The sequence below is a fragment of the Lasioglossum baleicum genome, chromosome 6 (assembly GCF_051020765.1).
Source record: "Lasioglossum baleicum chromosome 6, iyLasBale1, whole genome shotgun sequence".
NCBI classification, from domain to species: Eukaryota; Metazoa; Arthropoda; class Insecta; order Hymenoptera; family Halictidae; genus Lasioglossum; species Lasioglossum baleicum.
In genome coordinates, this window is record NC_134934.1 from 15,951,851 (window position 1) to 15,977,371 (window position 25,521).

A 25,521-nucleotide genomic window follows, 5' to 3' on the forward strand; every position below is an offset into this window, starting at 1 on the left:
AAGGTTCCATTAGTAAAAAAGTTTATTCTTATTTTTTTTTTAATGAAGAGTTTTTTATGATTAGTTGTTATTGCAATTTGTTATCAACTGTATACTGTACAACTTTTGTTCGAAATATTTTTTAATTATATGGTTAAATTTAATTATATCTAACTATAATGCATAATTATTTGACAATACACAACACCGTATTTTTTACTAGTAAAAAAAATAATGGTAATCTTCTTTCTCTTTTCCACTTCATGTGATATAACGTTCACGTTTAATAGAGAACAGAGTTTTTGTCTAACTTTTGATAATTTCTGGGAATAAGTGTGTTCGGACATCCAAGCTTCAACCAAATCGCGATTACGAATGCATTTCTCCAAAAATTAAATAACATCGAGTCTTGCAATTTATCGCAGAAAAAAATTATATAGCAATATACTACAACATCTTGTTGATACAGAACAGCCAAAATTACAGGATGTTTTGAACCGTTTTTTTGTAAATTGCATTTTAAGGAAAAAACGCAATTCCTAAATTGTCAGTTAAAATTATGCATACCTCTGGTCAAATTCTCCATACCTAAGTTGTAACAAACAGTTTAAAACAAAAACGAACCTAAAAGAGCAATTAGGGCACGAGTAATCAAACTTTTTAGTATTTATACTACAATAAACTCTTTGCTGTTACTATTGATTTTCTTGGATACTACTTTTTACATACACATTCCTTACCGACTGATGATTTTGTTGGATAATTAGATTAGAATCGAACCATGATTAGTTTGATTTTTGTCCATTGCATGCCGCACTGTGCAGCGCATTAATTGAAAATTCTGTTAATAGGCTTCCGGTAGGTAAAGTGTTAATTGTTTTCCTTTGTAGATGGACGCGTAGAGGACATACGAAGGCCAACTCCGTTTTTTAAATTAAATTAGATTAGTTTTTAAATTAATTACTTGTGACATTTGGCGTCAGAAACGTACTTTGCTACAAAAAATTTATCCAAACTAATGCCGTGTTTACTCGGAAAGAAATAAAGTATTTTCATTTGAAAAAGAGCAGTAGCTTGTCCCAGTTCCCAGAATCACCCTGTACACTGTCTTCTAGGTTGGCGCTACCATACGAACAAGAATCGTCTACTTACCGTCCTCGAGAGTCGTGGCAACCACTTCCGGTGTCATGGGACCCTGGCCGAGGGCATTGTAAGCCTGGACGACCACGCTGTACTGCGTGAACTTCTTCAAGTTCGTCAGTTCGTATTGTCTTCCGGGCATCGCGGGCCTTGCTAATCCCAGAGCCACGCTGGCTGTAGAAATTGGTCTCTCGACAGTCCTGTAGGTATACTGGTCCGCTGCCAACCTGGAGATCGCGATAACGTTTAACTCTTTTCGCTGTGGAACTTTTAATAGTCGCTTATTACAATAGACCGACCGCGCGCGACCCGGAAATTCGTTAATAATTAACACACTCTCTGTTCCGTAATCGCCATTCCCGACCACGTTCTCGCGCTAAAGACTTCGCCAATATTAACGAAGTCCTCGTACTATTTATTGTACCACTCGAGCAATTTTGGGCTTGCGAATGTTCATGTTGTTGAAATTATTCGAGGAAGGACGACAATGATATTTGCCTCGCGTTTCTTACATTTTTATTTTACGTAAATATCCGCAGTCTGATCGTTTTCGTTATTACGGCGAACGGGTTATGGCGAGGAAATAAAACGCGGATGGACGTTGCGGATATATTTCAGTGTCAATGTTTTCCGAAGGAAACAAATGAGAAGGTCGGTGGCGCGATCCGGTTATTTATCACGGGTGCTGGAAAGTATAGAATATCAGCGTTATTCGAGGATACACGCGAGCCCGTCGCAATTTGGTATGCCGTGGCGCGACGGAACAGGAAACGTATTCGTAGCTATCGAGAACCGCATCGTTAAAGGGCGGCCGTTCCCTCCGGATCGTTACCGATGTTCCTTGTAGCCGACGTGATAACCGAGTATCCCGCCGTTCCATAAATCATGATCAGGTGGATCCCAGGTGACGTTAAACTCGGTCGAGCTGACAGGATCCACCTTGAGATGTCGCGGCGGCCCGCCGGGCTTCTCCCCCTCCGTGGTGGTTTCCAAAATCTGAAAAGAAAGTCGGATACGCATCGACCGATCTCATGTTAAATTACACGAACCGCCTTCCACTTTTCCTCAACCCCATTTCACGTTCTACTATTCGGTCGTTCACACCGCGCACAGCACAAGATTAATCCTTCCGACTCCGTGCAAAGTTTTTGTTTTTTATTCAGGAAATCTCGTAAGAGATTTATTACAACATTTGGAACGAACGAAACCAAAGTACGCGGAGCAAGGAACCTGTACAAACTAAAAATAAGAGTTTGCACCACTTTCCTCCCTTCTTGCTTTTTCTTACTTTGCTTCTGGTTTTTGCGTTCGAACCAAGGATGACGATTATCCCTATAGAAATGGAGAAAGTAGAATCTGCCTTTGTGCAACCCGAAGTTATCATTGCCGAGAAATACTATACAGGGTGTCTCGAACGAAGTGGTAATTATTAATGATATCGAAAAATGTTTCAAACCTTTTTCGAGGGAGACATAATGCTGTGTTAATGGTTTTTATCCAGGGTATACAAAGGCCGCTTTCGCTATTTCCAACGGAACCATGTATTTTCCAATACAGCAATCTTGTCGAGGCATCGCCAATGGACACCTGCTTTAAAAGCGATTACCAACGATCGTCCCGGATAAAGGGACCGCGTCGCGTCGCGTCGCGTCGTCCCATTCATTTTTAATCGGGCCGGATGTTTAGCGTTAAAAGCGGATCAGCAGAAATTCAGTGAGCAAGAAAATTGCTGGTTAATGCAGCGGCGACGATGCTTTTTCACGTAACGGATTGACGTAGCCCGGAATAAATCGACTTCCGTATACGTCAGTCAACGGTGTCAAGTAAAAATGGCCCGTCGCTGGAAAGAGGCTGCTGATCTGGCCAGCAACAAGTAGTAGGAGAAACGAAGATCGATAAGAAGCGTTACGGACGCGATACTTACGTCGCTCGGCTGGCTGCGACCCAGTTCGTTCTCCGCGTAAATTCGGAACTGATAAGCGACCGCCGGACGCAAGCCGCTCACGTGCGCGTGGGCCTGGGTGCCCGGTACCGTTGTGTGGAACGTGTGTTCGTGCCACACTTCTGTAAAACGAATTGCCTCGATTACCGGGAGAAACAGCCTGCAACTGGAATTATCCATTATCCGTAACCGGCGTTATCTGAATCCTGTACTATCCGAGAGCTTTACTGCTCGAACGTTTTATTAGACGGATAGAGTGTGCCGCCTGCGAGAGCGGCGAATTTCTCGACCGTTCTCTCTACACGAACCTATCGCGCCTGCGAACTGTTATGTACGAGATGTTAACGAACAAGTGTCGCCTTTACTTCACAACACTTTCGCCCGACCAAATAAACTGTTTTATTTGCCGTGTACGTGTGCATTGGACTCTTTTAAGGTATTAAATATTACATTCCGAGACAAAAAGATAGCACATCGTCTATTTTTCCTCGTTTGGTACATTAAACTGAAGAAAATGAATATTTTAATATGTCAACATAATCTGACATGCCTGTACGTAGAATGTACTGAATATCGTCCACCATATTTACTTCAACAGAATTTTCGAAACGGAAACGTAAATAACGTATATTAATGTTTTCAGCGCACTGGTTCGATCTGATGCTACTACTTAAGCAATTTTGCAAATTACCACAAAATTTTCAACATTTCGGTCAACTATTTAGACCATTCTCAAGAAAAGTTTTCATATAATTGCGAAACGTAAATATTGGGGCCCACAAACGGGACAAAATGATAGCACAAATAGCAGTTTTACATTTGTCAGTTGTGCAGAAGTTACTGAAGAGCAAACATTCATTGCAAAACGTAATTGATAAAGTGGGTACTAGCTTCTTTCGTGATTATTTAATAAAACAACACACTATAGCGTTAAGAATGGATCGTGGAAAAAGAAATACATATGATATTGAAGTTAAGGGAAGAACAAGATTGAATTACACGAATATCAAAAATTGTAAATTGATGCCGAAAAGTTATTATGAGCTTGTTAAAAAACCCTGAAAATTACGGGAAAGAGAAGAGTTCTGGGCGCCCGCACAGTTTAACTGCCCGTGAAAAATGTGCAACATTGAGAACAGCTGCGAGACAAATCGCTGAAAGTGTTGGCGTAAACACTAACGGAAAGAATGTACGTTGTGTTTCACAAAAATGCAAGCACTTAGCGTGAAGAGAATTGCAAAAGAAACCTTGTTTAAAGAAGGAGCATAAAGCGTTCCGCTTACAATTTGCCGAAAAGCATATAAATATGAGGACAAAGTGGCGAAGAGTCATATTTATTAACGAAAAAAGATTTAATTTGGACGGTCCAGATGACGCGACGTAGGCTATTATTATCGTAATTTGAATGAAGAACAGCAATGTGATAATTTGGGCCGATATTGGATATCGGGGTAAAACAGAAATAAAATTTATAAAAGGACGAATGAATAGTGAACGGTATATTGAAATGATAAATGAATAACTAAACACTTATGCTGTAATAATTGCTGCAAATAAACACATTTTACAATAAGATAATGTCGCAGTCCAAGCGGCGAAAGCGGTCAAGAAATACTTTTCTTCCAAAATTATTCGTGTTTTGGGGTGGCCTGCAAGATCTCCAACCTCAACATTGTTGAAAATTGTTGGGGACATCTTGCCAGAGCTGTGTACCAAAATGGCGGACAATTCCAAAATATTAACGATTTAAAATAGTGCATTTAGGACGAATGGGAGAATATTAGCCAAAACAGTATTAAAAAATTGTATAAATATTTACCAAACCGAATGGTTAAAGTCGTTAGCTGTAAAGGAGGTCCTACAAAATATCGATCATTGATTTTTATCGTTTAATTCTGTTATATTTCAAGTTTTTCGTTAACTGTGCTATCATTTTGTACCTCTATATCTATTTCGTTAATAACTCTACTTCATTCAATAAACATAGATAAGTTAATGGAGATTCGTTTCATTTCATTCATATATGCTAAGAAAAACACACTAAAAGTATCTATATAAAAGAACTTGAATTTCTAATGTTTAATAAACAGAAATTACATTAATTTCAAAGTGTGCTTTTCGTCCCGGAGTGTACATGTACTAATTCATTTCTTAAACCACAAAGGTTTCCGATTTCGGAAAACTGCTTTGATGAGAGCTGAAGAAAATCGATTAAGTGCGATGTTCCCATTAAAATGATGTTAGGCAGATGTTATATTTCAAGTTTTTCGTTAACTGTGCTATCATTTTGTACCTCCATATTTCGTTAATAATTCTACTTCACTCAATAAAAATAGATAAGTTAATGAAGCTCCGTTTCATTTCATTCATAAATGTTAAGAAAGACACACTAAAAATATTTAAAAAAACTTGAATTTCTAATGTATAATAAACAGAAATTACATTAATTTCAACGTGTGCTATCTTTTCGTCCCGGTGTGTATATGCACAGTATTTTCTCCGTAACTGTCGCAACCTGACAGTATCATTTCTGATAATCTGATCTTGCGTAATCAATTTTGATATATTTGTCAGAGTCAATCGGATGCAGGACAAAATGCAGAAGATAAAGGAAGAGAGAAACTTATTCATTAAGTGAACCCGTCCTTATCGAAAGTCAGAACATCGTTAAGCAATTGGATTCGCTGTCGAGTCTCCAATGCGAAGGCGAAAGCTCTGATAGAAAATAAATCCACAACGTTCAATGGAGATCCTATTCAGCGGATAAAAAGCTTTTGTCCTGCTGAGACTCTCTTAAATTACGCTACGATTTCCTCCTGCGTGTAGGACATTTCCTTGGATCCCTCCCGTGAAAGTAAATCAATGAATCATACATAGTACGTACTTTCATCAAACTTCCAAGGTATTATTATTAAAGTTAGTTATTATTATTAAAAGTGTCCGAATGATGTATTAAAATCATCTACTTGCCGGACTCGGTTTTGTACTGGATAATGTACTGCGTGATCGGGCTGTTGCCATCCTGGCTGGTCATCCAGCTGATGTTGATGTACCTGCTGCCTTTCTCGACGACCCGAAGACTCCGCGGGAAATCCGGAGGCTCTGTTCCGAAGCGAGATAAGATCGTTAGCGGTCACCGCGTCGTCGAGATCATCCGTGCTGTATAATTTCTGTATAGATGTTATTACGCGAGGCAAAGAGTCCGGTCGAAACGCATTTCATTCCGCGGGGAAACGTGCCTGTTTACGCGCCGCTTGTGTAGGAGCACATTATATTAAATGGACGAGTTGCCGAGTGCCAGCAGACATTACGATAATTACGCACCCGGAAACATTATCGGAATTGTTTCGTCGCTGCGACTCGCCGCATTATGTCGATAATATCGTTACCGAGAATTATCGGCTGCGATCGATGCGAAAAAAAGAAGAAGCAGAGAGAAATACTCCCCATACCCGGAATTTTTAAACAAACATCAATAAAAAATGTTAAAACATCAATAAACTGTTCGCTGCCGCTCATTGTTCACGTAAATTATGAAATAGGCGAATAAGATAGTTCTTATAAAATGACGAATACCTTGTATATACAGGTGGATCGTCATCTCGTCGTTGCCGTGCACGTTCGACGCGATGCAGACATATTTCCCGCTATCCTCGCGGCTGGTGCTGAAGAACTCGAGGATACTGATCATCCCGTCCGTTGTATTGTCCTCCTTCAGCATATAACGATAATCGGACAGTTTCTGCTCCAACTGCAGGCCGTTTTTCTTCCAAAGTATTTTTAAGGGATGATCGCCTTTCGCCTCGCATCGCAACGACGCGTTCGAACCCAATTTAGCTGTTTGATTGCGGTGCTTCTCCACGAACTTCGCCGGGACTGGATGCAAATAGTCCGGAATGTCAATCATTCGTACCGTTGGTTAACGCGAAGGATGATCAAAGGGATTGGGGGTTCGTCGTTCATATTTAAATCGAGCGTCTGGGGTAAATTAAATACTATTTTGCGCCTTTGGTAAATCGATTTGTTGCGTTTCTTTGGCAACACTTGTCTGTTGAAACGGTTGTATGTATGATAGTCGTGTTGTGTAATAGGACAAATTAATTTCCAGTTTTTGTGAGTATGTTGTTATTGTTGTTGCATATTAAGTGTTCGATTTTTAGGTAAAACTTATCGATCAAGATAAGTTTTGTCAACGAATTATAAGTTTCTGGATTATATTGAATGGTGCGTTCATTTACAGCATTCTGTGATCATTAGACAGCTGATTTTATGCATTTACGACAAAAATGAGTAGGTGCAATTTAAAACAGTAAAAAATTAGAAGGATGTAAAAGTATCGTTACATTATTTTCAAACTATTAAACATATTAAGGGAGACAATAATTTTGTATTTCACTCCAGTTTGTATCAGTTCAAGTAGAAAATGTTTGTTTTGCGTAAAGATCCACCGTCTGACTTATAGACAGCGGATTTTATGCAATTACGACAAAAACGAGTAGGTGCAATTTGAAACAGTAAAAATTAGAAGAATATAGAAGTACCGTTACATTATTTCCAAAGCAATTTTCCTATTTCACTTTAGTTTTTGTAGTACAGTCGAGGTAAAAAATTTTTATTTCGCGTAAAGATCTGTTTAGTAATCATCCATATCTAGGGAGTGAAAATAGCCCGCAAAAGTCGAGGGTACAAAAACCTATTTCGAAGATGTCTGTGATGAAAACTATTTCCCAAGATATACATATACCGGGTATTTCACCTAACTTGATCACCTTAAATATAAATATAAGGACCCAACAGTAATTAGGGAACAAACTTGGCGTTGGACAGTGTTATTGTGAACCTAAGATTATTTCGCTCTATTACCAGAATAATTTTTAGCACACAATCAATTACGTCCAAACACTTGCGCTGTCGAAACTAAACTAAATGCATCTACAGTAGTAAGAACACGACTTTTCTAAATATAAACAAACACCATAGGAGGTGTTCCGCGATGCAGATAAGAATGACAACAGTAAACACGCTAGTTCGGGCTATGAACCTATCATTATTTCGGCCACTGTACATAGGTTAGTACTTTTTTATAACGAATGTCCAGCTGCATCGATTGATGTATTAAAAAATACCTCATTCCATTCAAAAAAATGAAGGTGACCTTCATATCTCTAAAAAAATTACATAAAAACAAACATTTTTTGGTATCGTATATAAGCCCCATTTTACCATTCAACTTTGTCCTTCAGACATTTGACGTATCTTGAAAAACAACAAAGATATTTAAGGTGGTCAAGTTAGGTGAAATACCCGGTATATGTATATCTTAGGAAATAGTTTTCATCACAGACATCTTCGAAATAGGCTTGTCGCGTAGTTGGGGTCTGGCGCTCACCGTTCACGGTGAGGTGTACGACTTTGCTGAGGCCGGCGCCGATTCCGTTGACCGCCTCGCAGAGGTAGAAGCCTTCATGGTCCTCCTGCACCCTGCCGAAGACCAGCGAGCCGTTCGAGTGTATCCTGAGGTCCTGCGCGTGTTCGTGGGCAATGATGTCGCGATAATCTCCAGGTTGTTTGCCGCTCGCGCGCCGCCACGTGACCGCCGGCGGCGGAAACCCGTCCGCGTGGCAGTGGAGCACCAATCGCGACTTTCCCTCGGAGGCGTGAACATCTTGAGGTTCCATCACCCAACGGGGCGGCACTGTTTCATAACACTGATCGTTAGTTACCCCCGCGTCGAAGGGATTCGCACGGTAGCGACGCGGTGCCATCTGAAATTTCGTCGTCTCGTTTCCCCGAAGATTTAACTTGCAGATCTCGACGACTTTTAATCGACCCGACTATTCTACCCACCCCTCCCCCTTTTTTCTCCCTTGATTCTCTTACCACCGACGACGCAATTATCGCAGTCGGGGTCGTTAGCTCGTCGGCTCTCGCAGACGATTTTTTCCTCTTAATTGAACGATATATCGAGAATCGGAGACACCTCTATTCACGGCGGGATATGGCGATAGCGATGCACTGGGATTGTTTGGACCGGTGAAAACAATTTGATAAGGGGCAATGCTCATTTCCTAGAACCTTCAGTTACGAATCCCGTTAGAATTATTTTGTTGAATCCAGCAAACTGCTTCGACATGTGGAAAACGCAGGGTGCACATAATGGTAACAACACTGTCCAACAAAATCAAACTTTTCCCGAGTCTGTCATTCTACAAAAGCAAATCCGAAAAATATTAGTATGATTTTGATAAAACATTAGGTGTTGCGCGAATATTAAACATGCGAGACAGTTCAGGTTTGAGTGAAAAGATAGAGGGGACTCTCCTCTAGATATTCATATAGTTAATTACAGTTTATTGTACTTTTTCTAAATGCTTGTTAAACTTTGAAAAACTTGAAGCGTGTACACGAAGGTTCTAATTCAGTTTGAATCGTACGAACGAATTCGATTCATAACAGAATAAGCAGCTTCCTGCAAACAATTCTCGAGATAATGCCAGTTTATATAGGCAACAAGGCGGATTATCGGTGTCTCCCGAGCGAAACAAGATTCCAAATGGCATCGCGTCCGCGTGTAAGCTTATTGCGCCGAGGCAAGAGCGAAGTTCTCGAATTGGCCTACTGCAACTTCCTACTTCAGCGCAAAGTGAAACAAAAGACGTGATTAAAGGGCTCGCGCGCCCGAGACAAGGCGAGAAATCAGACGAGTTTCTTCGTCGCAGCCCGCGAGCGTTGGAGTGAAATATTCGATAAATATGTCGGACGATTCTTTTCATTCCTGTCTCGGACGCGAAAAGAAGGTGGAACAGTGAGTCAGGGAAAGAGAAAGAGGACAGAGAGTGAAGGAGTAGAATATGCGGTGCGGTTCGGTTTTCTCGATCAGTGACAGAAACAGGCCTAAATAACGTAAACGAGAAACACACGGGTGGTAGTGATGGTGAGACAGAGAGAGAGAGAGAGAGATAGAGAGAGAGCACAGTGAAAATAGAACAATGCAAATGTCAGTGCTGTGCGGTCATTTCATAGTGAGGAACAATGCTGTGATTGTGCATTTGCGTACATATATACGTGGTGGGAATGTGAGCAAGGCCTTTTGTCTCCCTCAAATATTTGCATCGGCCAATTATTTCCGCCGCGTGAATTATAGGGCAGTTAAACACGGCGAATAGTTCCCCTCATAATCTCGTTTTCGAGCGGTCATTTCCATATGCGATATTTCCGAGGTCTCTCTTTGTTGGAGTCGCGCGGTTTTCACCAAATCAAAACGATCGGAGAATTATTCGCCGCGCGCGCTCGCGACGTCGTCGTCGTCGATTCGACGACAACTTTATTCGGATCTCGTCGGCTAAGAGATCTCTGGGAAACAGTAAGAGGAATGTGTGTTCGCGCGGCAGGGATTGGTGCCAAGTGTTCCAGAATCGACTGAACGGAGCACGGTTAAGGAAAAGGGAAGAAAAAATCGGAAGAAAGGAGTGCGAGAGAAAGAATGTGTAAGAGAGAGAGAGAGATAGAGAGAGAAAGAAAGAGAGTGAGTGAGGAGAACGAAAACGAACGAACAGAAGGTGTCGGTGCATATATGCGTGTGCTGATTAAGTGAACGAGCCGAGAGTCGGTACTCCAACTTCAACTTCGAGGCGGCTGCTGCTGCTGCTGCTGGTGCTGGTACTCGTACAAAATTCAAGATGAAGTGGTGCTACGCCGAAGCCGAAATTCGCAAAAGTGGCTGGTGCCCTTTCATGCAGAATCCCTTTCTTTCGGAGAGTACCGCGATCATTGATTCCGGGTCATCGAACGCTTCAGATCATGTGCGAACTCGCCGGAATATCAATCGGTCGATTTAGAAAACATTCGTTCGGTAACTTTATTGATTTCGTTTCACCTCTGTCACATATGGCAGTTGACGGTGGTGCATTCTATTAGGTTGTCCCAAAAGTTTCTTTCGGAATGTTTTCCTTTAATATTGCTAAGTAGGTATCAGTAGTCCAGTCAACGAAAAGTTGTAGAGGGAAATGGAAGGAACACAATTTTTAACTTTCGGTCTTTGTTTGGGCTAGTTAGGAGGTAAATATACTAAAAGTCCCCACTTCTAGAAGGTGAGCGGGGTGCAGGGGGGCACGTAGAGAAGGTCCCCTTTTTCGGTTTTCCGCGTATATCTCGGAAACTATGCGTCTTAGCGATAAGACCATTCCATACAAAATTAAAGCTGACAAAATGTGCCACAAGATAGATTGAATTCAGTTTTTCGCTATCTTGTATAGTTAACGAGATATCCGCGTTCAAAGTTCACTAATTGTGAAAAAGAACACTTTAGCACAATTTGTGAACTTTGAGCTCGGATATCTCGGAAACTATGCGAGATAGCGAAAAACTGAATGCAATCAATCTTATGGCACATTTTGTCAGCTTTAATTTTGTATGGTATTATCGCTAGGACACATAGTTTCCGAGATATAAGCGGAAAACCGAAAAAGATGACTTCTACGTGCCTCCCTGTAGCCCGCTCACCTAGGAGTAGGGAATTTAGTATATTTACCTCCTAAATAGTCCAAACAAAGTTGCAAAGTTAAAAATTGTGTTCCTTCCATTTCCCTCTACGCCCCCCTTATGAGCATTCATTGACTGGACTACAGGTTGTCCGAAAAGTTGGTTTTCGATTCTATGCACATGATGCAAATTCATGTTAGGAAGTACTAAAACATAAAGATCGTTTGTACGTATTTAACAACATTAAAGGAACACGTTTTGAAAGAAACTTTTAGGACAACCTAATACTTTGTCCAGCGATCATCTGGTGAATAGACAGTAGTTGGAATGATCTACATATCGAGATCGCGGTATCTCCTTGTACAGGAAGATCGGGACTGGTGCGATTTGATAGTCGGTGCGCCTGCGAAATATACACAACTATACAAAGACAATGTGTATACGGTGATCGTGGTGAAAAAAACGCTATCATATACATATTGTGCGGTGCTGAAGTGCTTTGGTGCGTCGCGATGCTGGCTGGGCGGGCGGCTACGGCTGCGTTTATTCTTTTTTTTCGCGCGGATTGTCTCGATTACTGAATATCTAGAGCTGCGTTTCTCTGTTTTTATAATACAACGGAACCGGTGACATTCGTGTGTGTCTCTGTGTTTGTGTAAAGTATTTCGGTACGGGTGATATACGACCGCGAGAATTTCTACGCACACATTGCCGAACGTTTCCCTTTCTCGTGTGTACGTGTTTTCAACGATTTATTTATTCGTGATAGTGCTCGAACGAGAAGCAAACGCGCGGTTATTCTTCGTTACGGGGAAAATAAATAAAGATGAATTTGATTCTCAACGCTCCGTGTAATCGAGAGATGGAATTACACTCGATGAAATTCGCAGCCCTAGGTAGATTGAGACTGTCGTGCTGCTTGAAATACGCGCGGCGGTGGCTGCGGTTGCACGGCTGCTGTTACGCGTGATTACACAGTGATAACGCTAACAATATAGAATATAAATGTGCCCGGAGTCGGCCACCGCAAACAGACTGGTCGGGCTGCGCCACTAAAAATGCAAAATGAGCTTCGAAATTAAATCTTGCGTGTTCTTCAATACTTCGGGGACGTTTCAAACGTGTACGGCGATCTCGGAAAGTAAATTAACCCTTAGTACCATTATTCAAAATATTGTTTACGTTATTAAACACGTTACTATATCAATTTCACATATCTAACTAAGAATAGAATTATTCCACGTCTGAAGAAATGTTTAATTAAATATTATGTTTGATCAGATTATTTTAGAAAAGCAGAGACACGAATATTTATTATGTAGAGCAAATGAGAGAAAGTTTCATTAGTGATGAACCATTTAATTTAAAATTGGAATTTGAAATCTACGAATATACTGAGAGCACTTCGAAGAAGACCAAAAGTGCAGTGAATTGCATTAAATTATCCAAGTCCAATAATCACAGATGATAACAAGTTTGAGGAATCTTTAATTTACTTTCCGAGGTGATCGCGAAATTAACCACCCCCCTGTATAAATCAAAAGGCTGATTACACATTTAAGTTGGCAGTACTGGTTCAGTAACTTTGTAAATATTGATTTTTGCTCGGTTTTGAAAGATTGGTTCGAACGAACGTTTTACAAGTTAATGGGTGGCGTACAATTTGAGGAAAAGCGCGTTATCGATGAAAATATATAGCGCAGCTTTTAAACGTTAAATGGAACACGAAAAATATTAAAACGGGGTTACGTTTTGTTCTTTCTTCCAACGCTTCGGTCAAGAATGGCTTGTTGATTACGGAGTTAATTAAAAGTTATTGAACAAGTCTGACTAAAATAACACGTAAAAGTTATATTCAATAAAACATGTATTAATGAAAGAAAATCATGTGTGTTCAAAATGACTAGAAATTTTCACGTTGTACAAGTAACTATACCTGAACATATACTTTCTACACATACACTGTATGTACGAAGAAATAATTAAACAAAACATAATATTGTGTAAACCCCAATTGGTATTGCAGAGTGTTTAACTGTAATAAAAACGTGAGATAACGACATCATAAATATTTATAAACTGCGGAGCTTTATGTAAATTTACTTTTCCGCGGGAACATTTCATAAAACCAAAAATCTAGTAAAATTTTATTTTCTCCGCCAGAGTGGCTTGACACGCTGACTACCACGTTACGTATATTTGGGTGGCGGAATTATTTCTCGAGAATTAAAAATTCAATTCCGCGCTGATAGACAGAGCGCGGAAATTTCGTTTAATCTGTCAAATATAAGAGGATTGGAAAAGTAATTAATATCATAAATTTAAACCTCTCGGTTCCTGTATTATTATGACATACAAATTCAACAGAATCTTCGTTGTTTCGCATTCATCATTTTCCTGCATAGAAAGGCTACACAAAAATCCGCAGTTTGCGCTTCGATTTTGCATTTTCAGCAGCTCTTGCCGAGCGAAGTGAACCGTTTGTGTTGTGCATGAACCGCTCGTGATACAGCACAAATATATCGAGAATATCTAAAGAAAAAAAAAAAGAGAAAACAGAAAAGGTGCGCTGCAAAGTGCAATAACGAAACGTAACAGTGGTGAAGAAATTGCGTTTGAAGAGAGCTTGAACGAGTGCCTGGTTTGACCAGCTGTTACCGTTCGAGTGGTGCACGAAAAAACGGAAAGGAAACGAAAAGACTAGAGAACAAAAAAAACGAGAAACCAGACGAACATGAAGAACAAGAGAAGAACCAGGCAGCTCGGTTATTCATTCGGTCTACTTTACCACGAACGATCAATTCGGCCGTCCATAGGACCTCGGCCACGGAATTGCGCGCCAGGCAAGTATAGTTGCCGGTGTGCGCGGCGCTCACGCGCTCGATAACTATGGTACTGGAATGGGCATCAATGTTGGCAACGCGTAGACCGGCGGGTGTCTGCGTGTGTCTGTGACCGGTTAGCCCGGAGTTGCCAAATCCTGGCGGGCCGGCCATGGCGATCGGCTCGCCGTCCTTGGACCAGACGATCGTGAACGGCGGATCACCCTTCTCGACCATGCAAGTTACCTGAGCACGTACGCCCTCCGCGAGGTCCTTGTTAAAGCTAAAGGGGGCTATCGTGGGTGGAACTGCACAAAAAAAAGATATTCAAGCGGTGAGAATGTGGTAACGGTGTAGGTGTCGGTGTAAGTGTCGCGCGATTACGCGTCGCTCGAAGCACGCTGCCTGCCACTCATCCCTTGCTCTCGCAGACTCTTCGGCTGATGATGGTCCCTGTTGAGAAGCAGTCTTGCTGAATGATCGCTGACGTTCGTTGCCAGCGTGCTGTTCGACGTGCAACCTCGGGAGGATAATTCTTATTTGCTCTGTGTTATCGACAATCAACATCTCAAGATTACTTTCATAAGTGTTTATCCTTCTATTGTACAGGGTGTCACAAAATTATATGTCGTGGACATCACAGCGCGATTCTACACCCCCGATTTAGTCGAAAATGACGTAAGAAACCCCCCGCGCAAAATTGACCTTGAACGTGAAAAACAAGGTTAAAGAAAACAAAACTTAAACATCCCTGATTGTGATCTATACCTTACCCTAAGGATCACGGATACTATTGAGGATTAAGATTTTTTAAATTTTTATGCCAGTTTTCTTTTAAGATTTAAGATTTTTAATCTTAAAAACAAATTGTTTTTTCACCTTGTTTTTCTTGTTCAAGGTCAATTTTTCGGGGGGTTCCTTATGTCATTTTCTACTAAATCGGGGGTGTAGAATCGCGCTATGGTGTCCGCGACATATAATATAATCTTGTGACAACCTGTACATTATACCTCGCCACTGTCACAGCGGACTGAACTTCGCCCGAGGAAACCAGGAATTTTTCACTTTCTATCAATCCACATCTAAACAAGCTAAACATTTCTGGTTTCGTCGGACGAAGTTTAACTCGAATTTACATTACAACCCAATACTAGACTCTCTTCAGGCTAATAAATGTGAGGTAAGAAGCCAATTTATCACTGTCCAACTTTTTTATGTTCCCTAATTACGGTTGGGTCCTTCTTATACATACAGTTTTTTGCGCTGATTCCGAATATGTTTAAAATTTTTTTCCTATACGCACAATTTTTGAGGAACATGGTTTTGAAAAAAAAACATTTTTCAATTTTAAGCAAAGATTGTGATGTTATTATAAAAGATATTGAATTGTGTTTAAAACATGTTTAAACAATGATTAAAGACGGAGAGACACCATTTTTGCACCAATTTTTGAGGATATTTTTCAATTTATCTCAAAAAATAAGGCTCCAGCGGAAAACCGAACTATACCACGCGATAGAGCAGACATTTATCTTGAGAAACCACCCTGTCAAGCTTGGATTGTCGACGTTTTTTACGAACCAGAACGCAAAATATCCCGTGGAACGCCTTGTTCTAGCGGTAAGCGCAACTGGCGGCAACTCATGTCGGGCGAAGATATTTAGCTTTCTGGTTCGAAAAAAACGTCGACGTTCCAAACTTGAAAGGGTGGTTTCTCAAGATAAAAGTCTGCTCTATCGCGTGATATAGTTCGATTTTCCGCTGGACCCTTATTTTCTTGAGATAAATTGAAAAATATCCTCAAAAATTGGTGCAGAAGTGGTGTCTCTCTGCCTTCAATCATTCTTTAAACATGTTTAAACAATCATAATGTATTAATATTTGATATCACTGTATTCGGAAAAGTCTACAGAATATTTTCCTGCAAAGAACAATTCAATATCTTTTACAATAACATCACAAATATTTGTTTGAAGTTGAAAAATATGTTTTCTTTTCAAAATCATGTTTCTCAAAAAGTGTGCGTATAGGAAAAAAATTAAGAAAAGATTCGGAATCAGCGCGAAAAACTCTATAAGATTCACCCAACAGTAGTTGTGGAACAAATTTGGTGTTCGACAGTGTTATCGAACGAATGATAAAATATTTTTTACACGACAATGTACACACCCTAAGCATTTATGATTAAATATGTCAAGTTCAATAGGCATGCACGTGCGTATCTTACATCCACATTTAACGAGCAATTTTCTCGAAACTTTCCCGCGAACCGAGTGTCTGCAGCGAAATGGTTAATGTTACGGCAGCTCCGCGAACAGCGACAGCGACGTGGTAGTTTAAACTTGTATAAATTAGAGTACTCAATGATTAAAACGGTAATCCAACAAATGGAAGAGAGTTGTTTCCCATCTCCCTCTACAGGGCCAGGAACCTGTAATTTTTATTAACAGTCAGCGGATTTGATGCGTTAATGTCAAAACTAGGCGTAATTTAGAACACAAATGTTTACTTTGTCTACTGATTCGTTAGCTCTCAGAAGTACCGTCCCACGTCAGTTGCACGACAACCTCGCACACTGATAATATTTCACAATAACGAAAACGAGTACAATTATTCGGTGAATCCGCGAGAGTTTATTACAAATAAAGCGGATCAAAGTAATGAAACGTGCAGCATCGTAGACGAGAGAGATTTATTGTCTTCGTAGGAACCTGCTAAACGTGTCGCCAGGTGATGTTATGTTTGAGCGAAAGATACTTGCAGTCTGTGCTGCGAGAGTGTCGTCTCGACGACAGAAGCTTTTCGTTCTTTGCGCTAAGTGCATTAACTTTATCGGGACGTACGTATTAGGTAATACCATTCGGCGGTATTAGCTGAAAGTAGTCCTCGCATTACGGCCTCTATAATGGACGGCAGTTAAGCCTAAAGCGATGCCATCAACTCTGCTTATCAACTCGACCGTCCGTCATTACGCGTACGCCATTATTCGAATAGGATCGTGTTAACATTGACGAACTCACGGCGGCCGCTGCGTGCGGTTATCGCCGCGAATGAATGCTCGCCCTGCTAATAGAATGAAACGCCTATTTACGATAGCTAATCCTATTAAAAGGATTAATATTATTAACGTTATGAAAATTTCAAAGATATCGCCGGTCCAGCGACTGATATAATATGCGCCGTGTAATGAAGTCGATCTCTCCTCTCTTCATTCCACTCGCGTTACCGTATCTCTATCTCATTCATCCGCCTGTACTATTACGTGTCTTGCGGTGTACGCAAATTGTTTCACGATTTAAAATATAGTTCTGATGAAGTGTCTGATTAATTACAATATACTCGCTTCTCAGCCAATTAAAACAGAAAGTAGAACATTTTCAATTACATGACTCTCACTGAAGAAGCTCAAGTGTACGTATTAGGTCGTTGGATACGAAATGTCCAATTTATGAAGTGTTTTAATGAGGGAATACTATTATAATGTACGGGTGTATTGTACAGGGTGGTCCAGAAAAATTTTACTAACCAATGTTTTCCATTATAAAGAGGACTACAATACGGCAATAACAGTTTTTTTGTAGGTGAAACAGTTTCGGAGATTTCAAGGTCATTCTCTATAAAAAAAGAACAAACCAATACAGGGTCTGTCCGGAAAGTAATGCAATCACATTTAAAAAAAAAGTCTATTAAACATATGGGTACAAACCTTTAAATTTCTGCAAAGTAGGACCCTTGGGCGTCGACACATTTTTTCCAGCACGATTTCCATGCTTCGTATGCTCCCTGGAAGGTGTTATCTGGAGCCTCTCGTAGTAGCAACCAAAACTTTTCCGTAGATTACGAGGAAAACAGTAAACGGTACTTCTTAGTTGGATCACAACACTTCCTCAACCCCCGCGTACAGTCCTGACTTGTCTCCCGCCGACTTCTTCTTGTTTCCAAAAATTAAAAATGTGCTAAAAGGATGCCATTTTGAAAGCGTGGAACGCGTCAAAGAGGCTGTGACGAGGGTACTACGAGAGGTTCCAAAAAACGCCTTCCAGGGAGCATGCAAAGCATGGAAATCGCGCTGGAAAAAATGTGTCGACGCCCAAGGATCCTACTTTGAAGAAATTTAAAGGTTTGTACCCATATGTTTAATAGATTTTTTTTTTTAAATGTGGTTGCATTACTTTCCGGACAGACCCTGTATATGTCGAAAAGTTATTAATCTACAGAATTCAAGACAATTAAAGTCGAAATATCTTTGGCTGCTGCCACGAATCGGACATCTGGTAGGCAACGAGCTAATAACATTTTTTAAATGGAGAATTTAAAAAAGGCTGACGTATTTGCATTGCAATAAGCGAGAAGTAGTCGTATGTAAAGAATTATCACGGCGGTTAAATCTCTGTGTGCACGGTATGAAGGCTGAATTGCTTCGGGTATTATCAGATACTCCGCGTATAAATGTATATCCATATATTACAGAGGAAAAAGGTTCTATCGACGTACAAACGAAATTGTTGGCTCTATCTAACTTCTCCTTTTTTCTTTTTTGTTGACCGTAGACACGAGTCTTCTGCCGGCGAAATTCGTCGCGGCATGAAAACCGGACGTAATACCGGAGAACGACAATAATAACTCGCCTCGTTGGCCTCGGCGAGAGATACACACGGGGGCTGGGTATTTAATGCCCCGAAGGTATTAGAACAGAACCGTGGCGGTTGTTTGAGAATAATTGAGAAACCGTACGAAGGGTGGCAGATAGCGGCGACGCTGTATGAGTAATGCCGAAACATCCCGGCTTTCTGTGAGCTCGCGTTCCTGCGCCGCACCGCGCCGTGTTTATTAACATATCAGACACGAACGAAAGTTACGACACGGAGGCATGGAAAAAATTGCACAGATCATCTGGAATTTCAAAGTATGTACAGCGGCGTGCTACATGCTCCGTTCTACATGATTACTTTGAAAGTCAATGTGAAAGTCAATGTATGGCTATTCGACAACATACTGCAAAGATATTACAGTTTTCGTCGGCCACTTTTTGGTCAAACACATTGCACTTTTTTAGGAAGTTATTGAAGACAACGAAGTTCCGATGGACTGTGGTCAGAGTTATGCAGAATTTCAATTGAATTACTCCAGGAATTATAATTACGGAGTAATTGAATTACATTGTAATTCAGTCACATTGTAATTTATAATTCAGATGCTCATTCAATTAAATTACAATGTAATTCGTAATTGCAATTAGAGTACAATTATAAATTACAATGTAATTCGTAATTGCAATTGGAGTACAATTATAAATTACAATGTAATTCGTAATTGCAATTGGTACAATTATAAATTACAATGTAATTCGTAATTGCAATTGGTACAATTATAAATTACAATGTAATTCGTAATTGCAATTGGTACAATTATAAATTACAATGTAATTCGTAATTGCAATTGGAGTACAATTATAAAATACTTTGTAATTAGATTACAATATAATTCGTAATTGCATTTGGAGTACAATTATAAAATACTTTGTAATTAGATTATAATGTAATTCGTAATTGCAATTGGAGTACAATTATAAAATAGCGTTACGTATTATGAACGAGGACGAGGAATAGAAACTACGCCGCATAGACAGCAAACAAGTATATGAAAGAAAAACATAAAAATATATCGCACTTCTTCAAATTTCTTGGCTATAATTTGGAGAGCTGTAGTTTAATTATATTGTATTTCAATTATATTGTATTTCAATTACATATCTGATTAAAATACTTAGTGATTGAATTATTAGGTCAATCGGAAAGTTCCGTCCGTTTAGCGTCGAGTAGCTGTAGCTTGAACTGTCGTTAACTATAACGTCTAAAGTGTTTAGAAAACAACGGAGAGCATTTCTCGCAGTATAAGTATGACTCGCTCTACTTCTCTTTAAATATCTCCGAAACTAGTGCGCGTATCACTAGTATCCAACGAAAATTGCTAGTCTTTTTACGTAAAATAAGATCCCGTAATAAAAAAATATAGGATTCCATTTAAAAAAATAAAGTTGATCTTCAAATGACCTTGACAACGCCACCCAAATAAAAAAAACTGATACTGCTCCCCTCTTTCCCTGAATTGAAATACAATGTTGAATTACAATGTAATTGAATTAGCACAACTCTGACTGTGGTTTTGTTTTTCGACATCAATCGGTGCAGAACAAAATACATGGTTCCATTTCAAAAATCAAAGTTGACCTTCACAACTCCTTAACGCGTCCACCTACACAAAAAACTAATATCGGTTTCGCAGTCGAAATTCACGCTATTGCAAGTCAAATTCGACCTTATGCAAATCAATTCCACCCATTAAGAATATTTAAAACTAATTATATACACTTGAAAGCATCTCTTCCAGTTCAGAAGAAGTCGCCATACGCTTCAATAAATACATATGCACTTTCATTTCTAAAATTGATCAATCAGAAAATGACTGGAATGAATATACATATCTTGGACACTTCATCTGAACAATGACGTAAATCAAGACGGTAATATCTGGTGGCCCACCCTGTACAATATAAGTTCGTAAAACATCAGAGTCTGAAAGGAGACATATCGTACGAGGGTTGTACATACACTTCCGACGAAAAAGATCGAGACGTATAGAGCTCGCACGAATGCACAGACGCGTTCGTGGCCGCGTACATCCTGCTGCATGCCGGTGCGTGTAACCGAGGATTGCTGTTTCGGCTCGCCGCTTGTCACGGCACAACACGTTAAAATCGCCCTTAGGCTGTTCGTTCCGCAGGTTCTCGAGGCCAGGGGCTTGCGAGCAGGAGTTTCGTTCGTTCCGCCTGCACTGATTTGTTCGTCTCGAAAGGTGGGGGGGGGGCGGTAGAGGGGTTGGGGGTGGTTTTTAATGCCGACCGCCTCGTTGCGCGACAGTAGCGAAAAGCGGGGAAAAAAGTTCTGGCTGCCGGCGAAACGGCGCGGGCATAGAGCGAACGAGAGAAAGAGAGAGAGAGAGAGAGAGTTCGTCCTCTCTCTTTCTTACGGGAGCGCGTACGCAAACGAGCGTGGAAAGAGCAACGCCTGAGAGGGTGGGGGTGAAAAAGAAGAAAATAAAAGAAGGAAGCATCCGCGACGCGTAATCCTCGCCCGAGGATGAACACCGGCGACGATTGATCTTGCGTGCTTTACACCGGCAGTTTCAAACTGTCGAGGGAGAGGTCCTCGACGTGTGGCGATTAATATCGGCGATCCTTTGCGCGATCTCACCCGCTCCCGTCGTTTTTCCTGTCCGTTTCACGGCCGTTCTCGCGTCAACGGCGATACCTCGGCGCGCAGCGCGAATTTATTCGATTAACCCTATTTAGTTTCAAAACCCCCGCAGAGTGCGGAGTTAAAATCAAGCAATGACGAGTACATACGTCGACCACAGGCCAAATAGTCGTAATATAAATTTTACGAGAAACGAGGGAGGATTACATTTTTATTTAAAAATTAACAATTCATTCTTGAAAAGATTATTGTTGTTGCACCGCGATAGAGATTTGGATTGACGTGTATACACGTCGAACGCCGTTAACTGGTTAAAAGCGGACCGTGTCGTCGGCCGGAGAAAGGTACATATTCCGTTCGGTAGGTGGAGTTAATCGACGGCAAATAAACCGTGAAATTATGTGTTCAGGGGCATTTGTTTGGTTGTTCGAGTCGGGGATAGAAGAGGGGGTTCGTGAACCCCGAAGAAAATTGCCCGACCGAGCAATCTTGGTACATTAGGAATGAAAGATAGTCGTGGTAAAGATTGGTAGTCGTAAAGAAAACTCGTGGGGGTGAGTCGAGTGAATGATTCAGGTAGTTGAGGGATTATTCCAATCCCCGATAAAGCAGAACGTTTTCACGATTGCGTTCCGCGCGCACGGCACGAGAACTTCTCGTTCGGATGTGATTGCGGGTGTTCACGATACGATTTCAACGATGACGGTGGCCTTTTGAGATTCACGCGCGCTCCAACATCTCTCATCCCCGCTCCGTCATGAACGTCGAGAATTTAATGAGACAATCTCTTCCTCCGGATCCGAACGAATAGAAGACTGTCTCTGTCGCAATTAGTCAGCGCATCGCCTTTGTACCGATCAATTTTAGTTAATTATAGAGCAATTGGTCCATTAAACCATTAACGCGAGCATGGAATCATTCAATTTCAAGACTCCGATCTCTGGGAATTGTCTTTTCTTTAAAGATCTTGGTTTCGAACTTTTTTCCGCGTTTCGTTGTAATTGTGTTGGAAACAGTCTTCTAATTATTTCAACGAGATCACGTTCCGAATGAAATTCGTCCCGAGAGTTTTCCATGAGAAATCATCTACGTCTGTACCACGATTGTAACTGTTCTACTAATCCAACTACGGAGACGACTCTATATTCAATTTGTCTGACCAAGATTTCCTCCATTCTATTTGTCTAGTTCGGAACGCTTCCTGTGCACCGTATCTGACTAGCGGATCACCTGTTCCAGCAAGTTATACGAGAGTTGAACGGTATTAGAGGAATCTTACCGACATCCGGTCAAGATCTTACAAGGAATATGCGGAGTTCTTAGACAATCGCTGTACAGCAAGTCCTCTATTTACGCGATCATTTTGTAACAGCGCTTTCCGCGTAAGTCGAATAGTATGTACATACTATACAGGGTGTCCCAAAATTCCTTTGGGTGTCCCTGACGTCATTTGAAGCAACATTTTCTTTTGCAGAAATGTTATTCGCGGCTTTGTTTAGGAGTTATTAACGAACAACACGGACCAATCGGAGCGCGACCGGGCCGAGCGGGTACCCGAACTTTGTAGACTTTCGGGACTTTTCGAAATTTCGGGTACTCGCACACCCCTACTGAATGCCTACGCTGTACACAAGAAAACATTTATCTTCGCTGCTGTCACACACAAATGTATGTATCGACAAAGCTACCGTTCTGACAATCAAAAAACGAATTTCACAGTTCGGTATTGGTTTTCTGATTCGCTTCTAAGACTACGCGCAAGGGTACGAGTGCAGTAAATCAGTTTTCGTCCGATTTTGCCGACGTCCGACGCATCTGTCTCTTTTTTTGAACGTGCGAGAAGGAGAGACAACGTCGGACGTCGGCCGAATCGGACGAAAACGGATCCACTGTGCTCGTACCCTAAGTCGAGGGCTTGTGTACTGTGCATTGGAATCGTGATGATCCCCTTAGGCCTACCGCCATCGTTGTCATCGACACGCGAGAGAAAACGTTCTTAGAACCGGGGAGAATCAGCGGGATGAAGAAACAGATTGGTTGTAATCGCGGCCCTGCGTACCGTGAACCAATAGTGAGGCTGTGCGGGAGGTTTCGGCGGCATCGTTGCTCGCCACGCACGTATAGTTGCCGTTATGCGCCGTGGACGCGCTCTGTATCTTCAAAGCAAGATAGAAATCGCCGACGTGATGGGTGCTAGCTTCCTTAGGATCCACCGGTCTGCCGTCCTTCAGCCAGGTGATCTTCAACGGCGAGTCTCCCTCGTTGACGGCGCAGGTCACGTGCACTCGTTGCCCTTCTTGTATATTGCCAGGAAAGCTAAACGGATCGATTTTAGGCGGTACTGAAAATTACAGGAATCACGACATACTTTATTTCATTACCGCCCCTCTCCGGACAATCTCCTCGAATTAGTCTCTCTTTTTTCTTTCTTTTTTCTCTCCGTTTTTCAATATTTTTCTTTTTTGTTGTTTCGCGCATTTCGTTTTCTCTCTTTTCAATCCCCGTCCGGGTTTCCGTCGGTTTCGAGAGTCTCGAGCGCGCGCCGAAAGAAACTTTCTTTCGCCGGTCCCCCGATCGATATACACCCGGTTTCGAAGCTGCCAGACGACCGAAACGGAAACGATTCAAACGGAAACAAAAGCTGCACGCATCGATCGTTATCGTTCGAACGCGTCGCGTCGAGTCGAGCCAGACGAAACGAGAGTTTTGAACGCTCGTGTCCCTTTCTGTCACGCAGAATATGCCCACGGCATCTCTCTCTTTTTCTCTACTTCCTCGCGAGAATGGCTCGACTCGGAACCGAATAACGTTCTCCTGTCATGTGCCCTTAAACCGATTACTCGTTCTTTTTCCCTCTCCCACGGTGTTCGGCGAAATGTTCGCGCGTTATCCCCTCGACTCTCGAGCTGAATAGTCGTACGAAATCGTTCGCGTGCACAGACAGTTTTACAATCCCGACCAAAGAGTATGCAGGTTTTGATCAAGTCGAAGACACACTCTATGCGACCGAGCCCGTGGAAACGGCCTTGCGTGATTGCTGCAAGAAAAGGTTGTCGTCGATCTGAAACCGTTGTTAATCCAACAAACTATCGATCGGGTCGTCCCACGTGAAATCGAACTAATTTCGGAGTACTCTTTCGGGCTTTGTTCATATTCGAATATGAACGTGTCTGAAGGAAGTTTTCCAGATCTTGAAAATTATTAAAAACTATTCAATGTGTCTCTGCCATTATAAAATTGATAAATAAATAGTGAAAAGCAATTTCTTTCGACGGAAATCATTTTTATCAGATTTTCTTACGAGCACCCAGAAGCTCTTTTTCGCCGGTTTTTAGGTCAACTGTTACACAGGGTGAACCACGTTTTAAGGCAGCTTCCACACAATTATAGCAAATTTGTTTCACAAGAAATTAAAAAAGCTATATTTTATGTTACAAATAGGCGTAAAAAATTACAGCTGCATTTGCAAAACATTGAGGGCGACCCTGAAAAATCACAGAAGAAAAAAGTTAACAAACAATTAGCTATAATCACGCGAAAGCTCTCTTGAAACCATGCTATATCTGATGAAAAAATTCGCGGTTCACCCCGCAGTCTACACACTGCAACATATTCGAATTTGAAGTATCCGATTCCGCGTGGAATGCCCCTAATCCAACAAACGTTTCACCGTTAAATCGCTAGAATTGAGGTAATCAATGCACAGTAAATGTAAATTATTCGATGGTATCGCGCCAATTTTCGCTGAAATGGAACAACAGCGTGCGTGTGATGGAGTATATCGTGGGGTTGTCTAATCAATTGTCCATAGAACAATCGTCCACGATATTTTTGTAAACCACGCAGATATAGTCATTTGGGAGGAAACGAGAATTTTCTTTCTGGTCCCGCGGCTGCCGTT

General features: G+C 41.2%; 1 protein-coding gene across 5 annotated transcripts in view; it reads right to left on the reverse strand.

The window, feature by feature from the left end:
- The window catches only part of LOC143209812 (cell adhesion molecule Dscam2), a 275,660-nt gene that overhangs the window by 25,000 nt on the left and 225,139 nt on the right, over positions 1-25,521 (reverse strand). For 4 of the 5 annotated variants that reach the window (XM_076425979.1, XM_076425978.1, XM_076425981.1 and 1 more), the window contains exons 11-17: positions 14,331-14,672; positions 8,451-8,756; positions 6,638-6,937; positions 6,032-6,163; positions 3,044-3,183; positions 1,952-2,115; positions 1,132-1,346 (exon numbers count right to left, since the gene is read on the reverse strand). In XM_076425979.1, the coding sequence (XP_076282094.1) occupies positions 1,132-1,346; positions 1,952-2,115; positions 3,044-3,183; positions 6,032-6,163; positions 6,638-6,937; positions 8,451-8,756; positions 14,331-14,672 (1,599 nt within the window). Of the gene's footprint in view, positions 1-1,131; positions 1,347-1,951; positions 2,116-3,043; positions 3,184-6,031; positions 6,164-6,637; positions 6,938-8,450; positions 8,757-14,330; positions 14,673-23,679; positions 23,962-25,521 lie in introns of all 5 variants that reach the window. The other variant, XM_076425982.1, reaches the window with a different exon arrangement.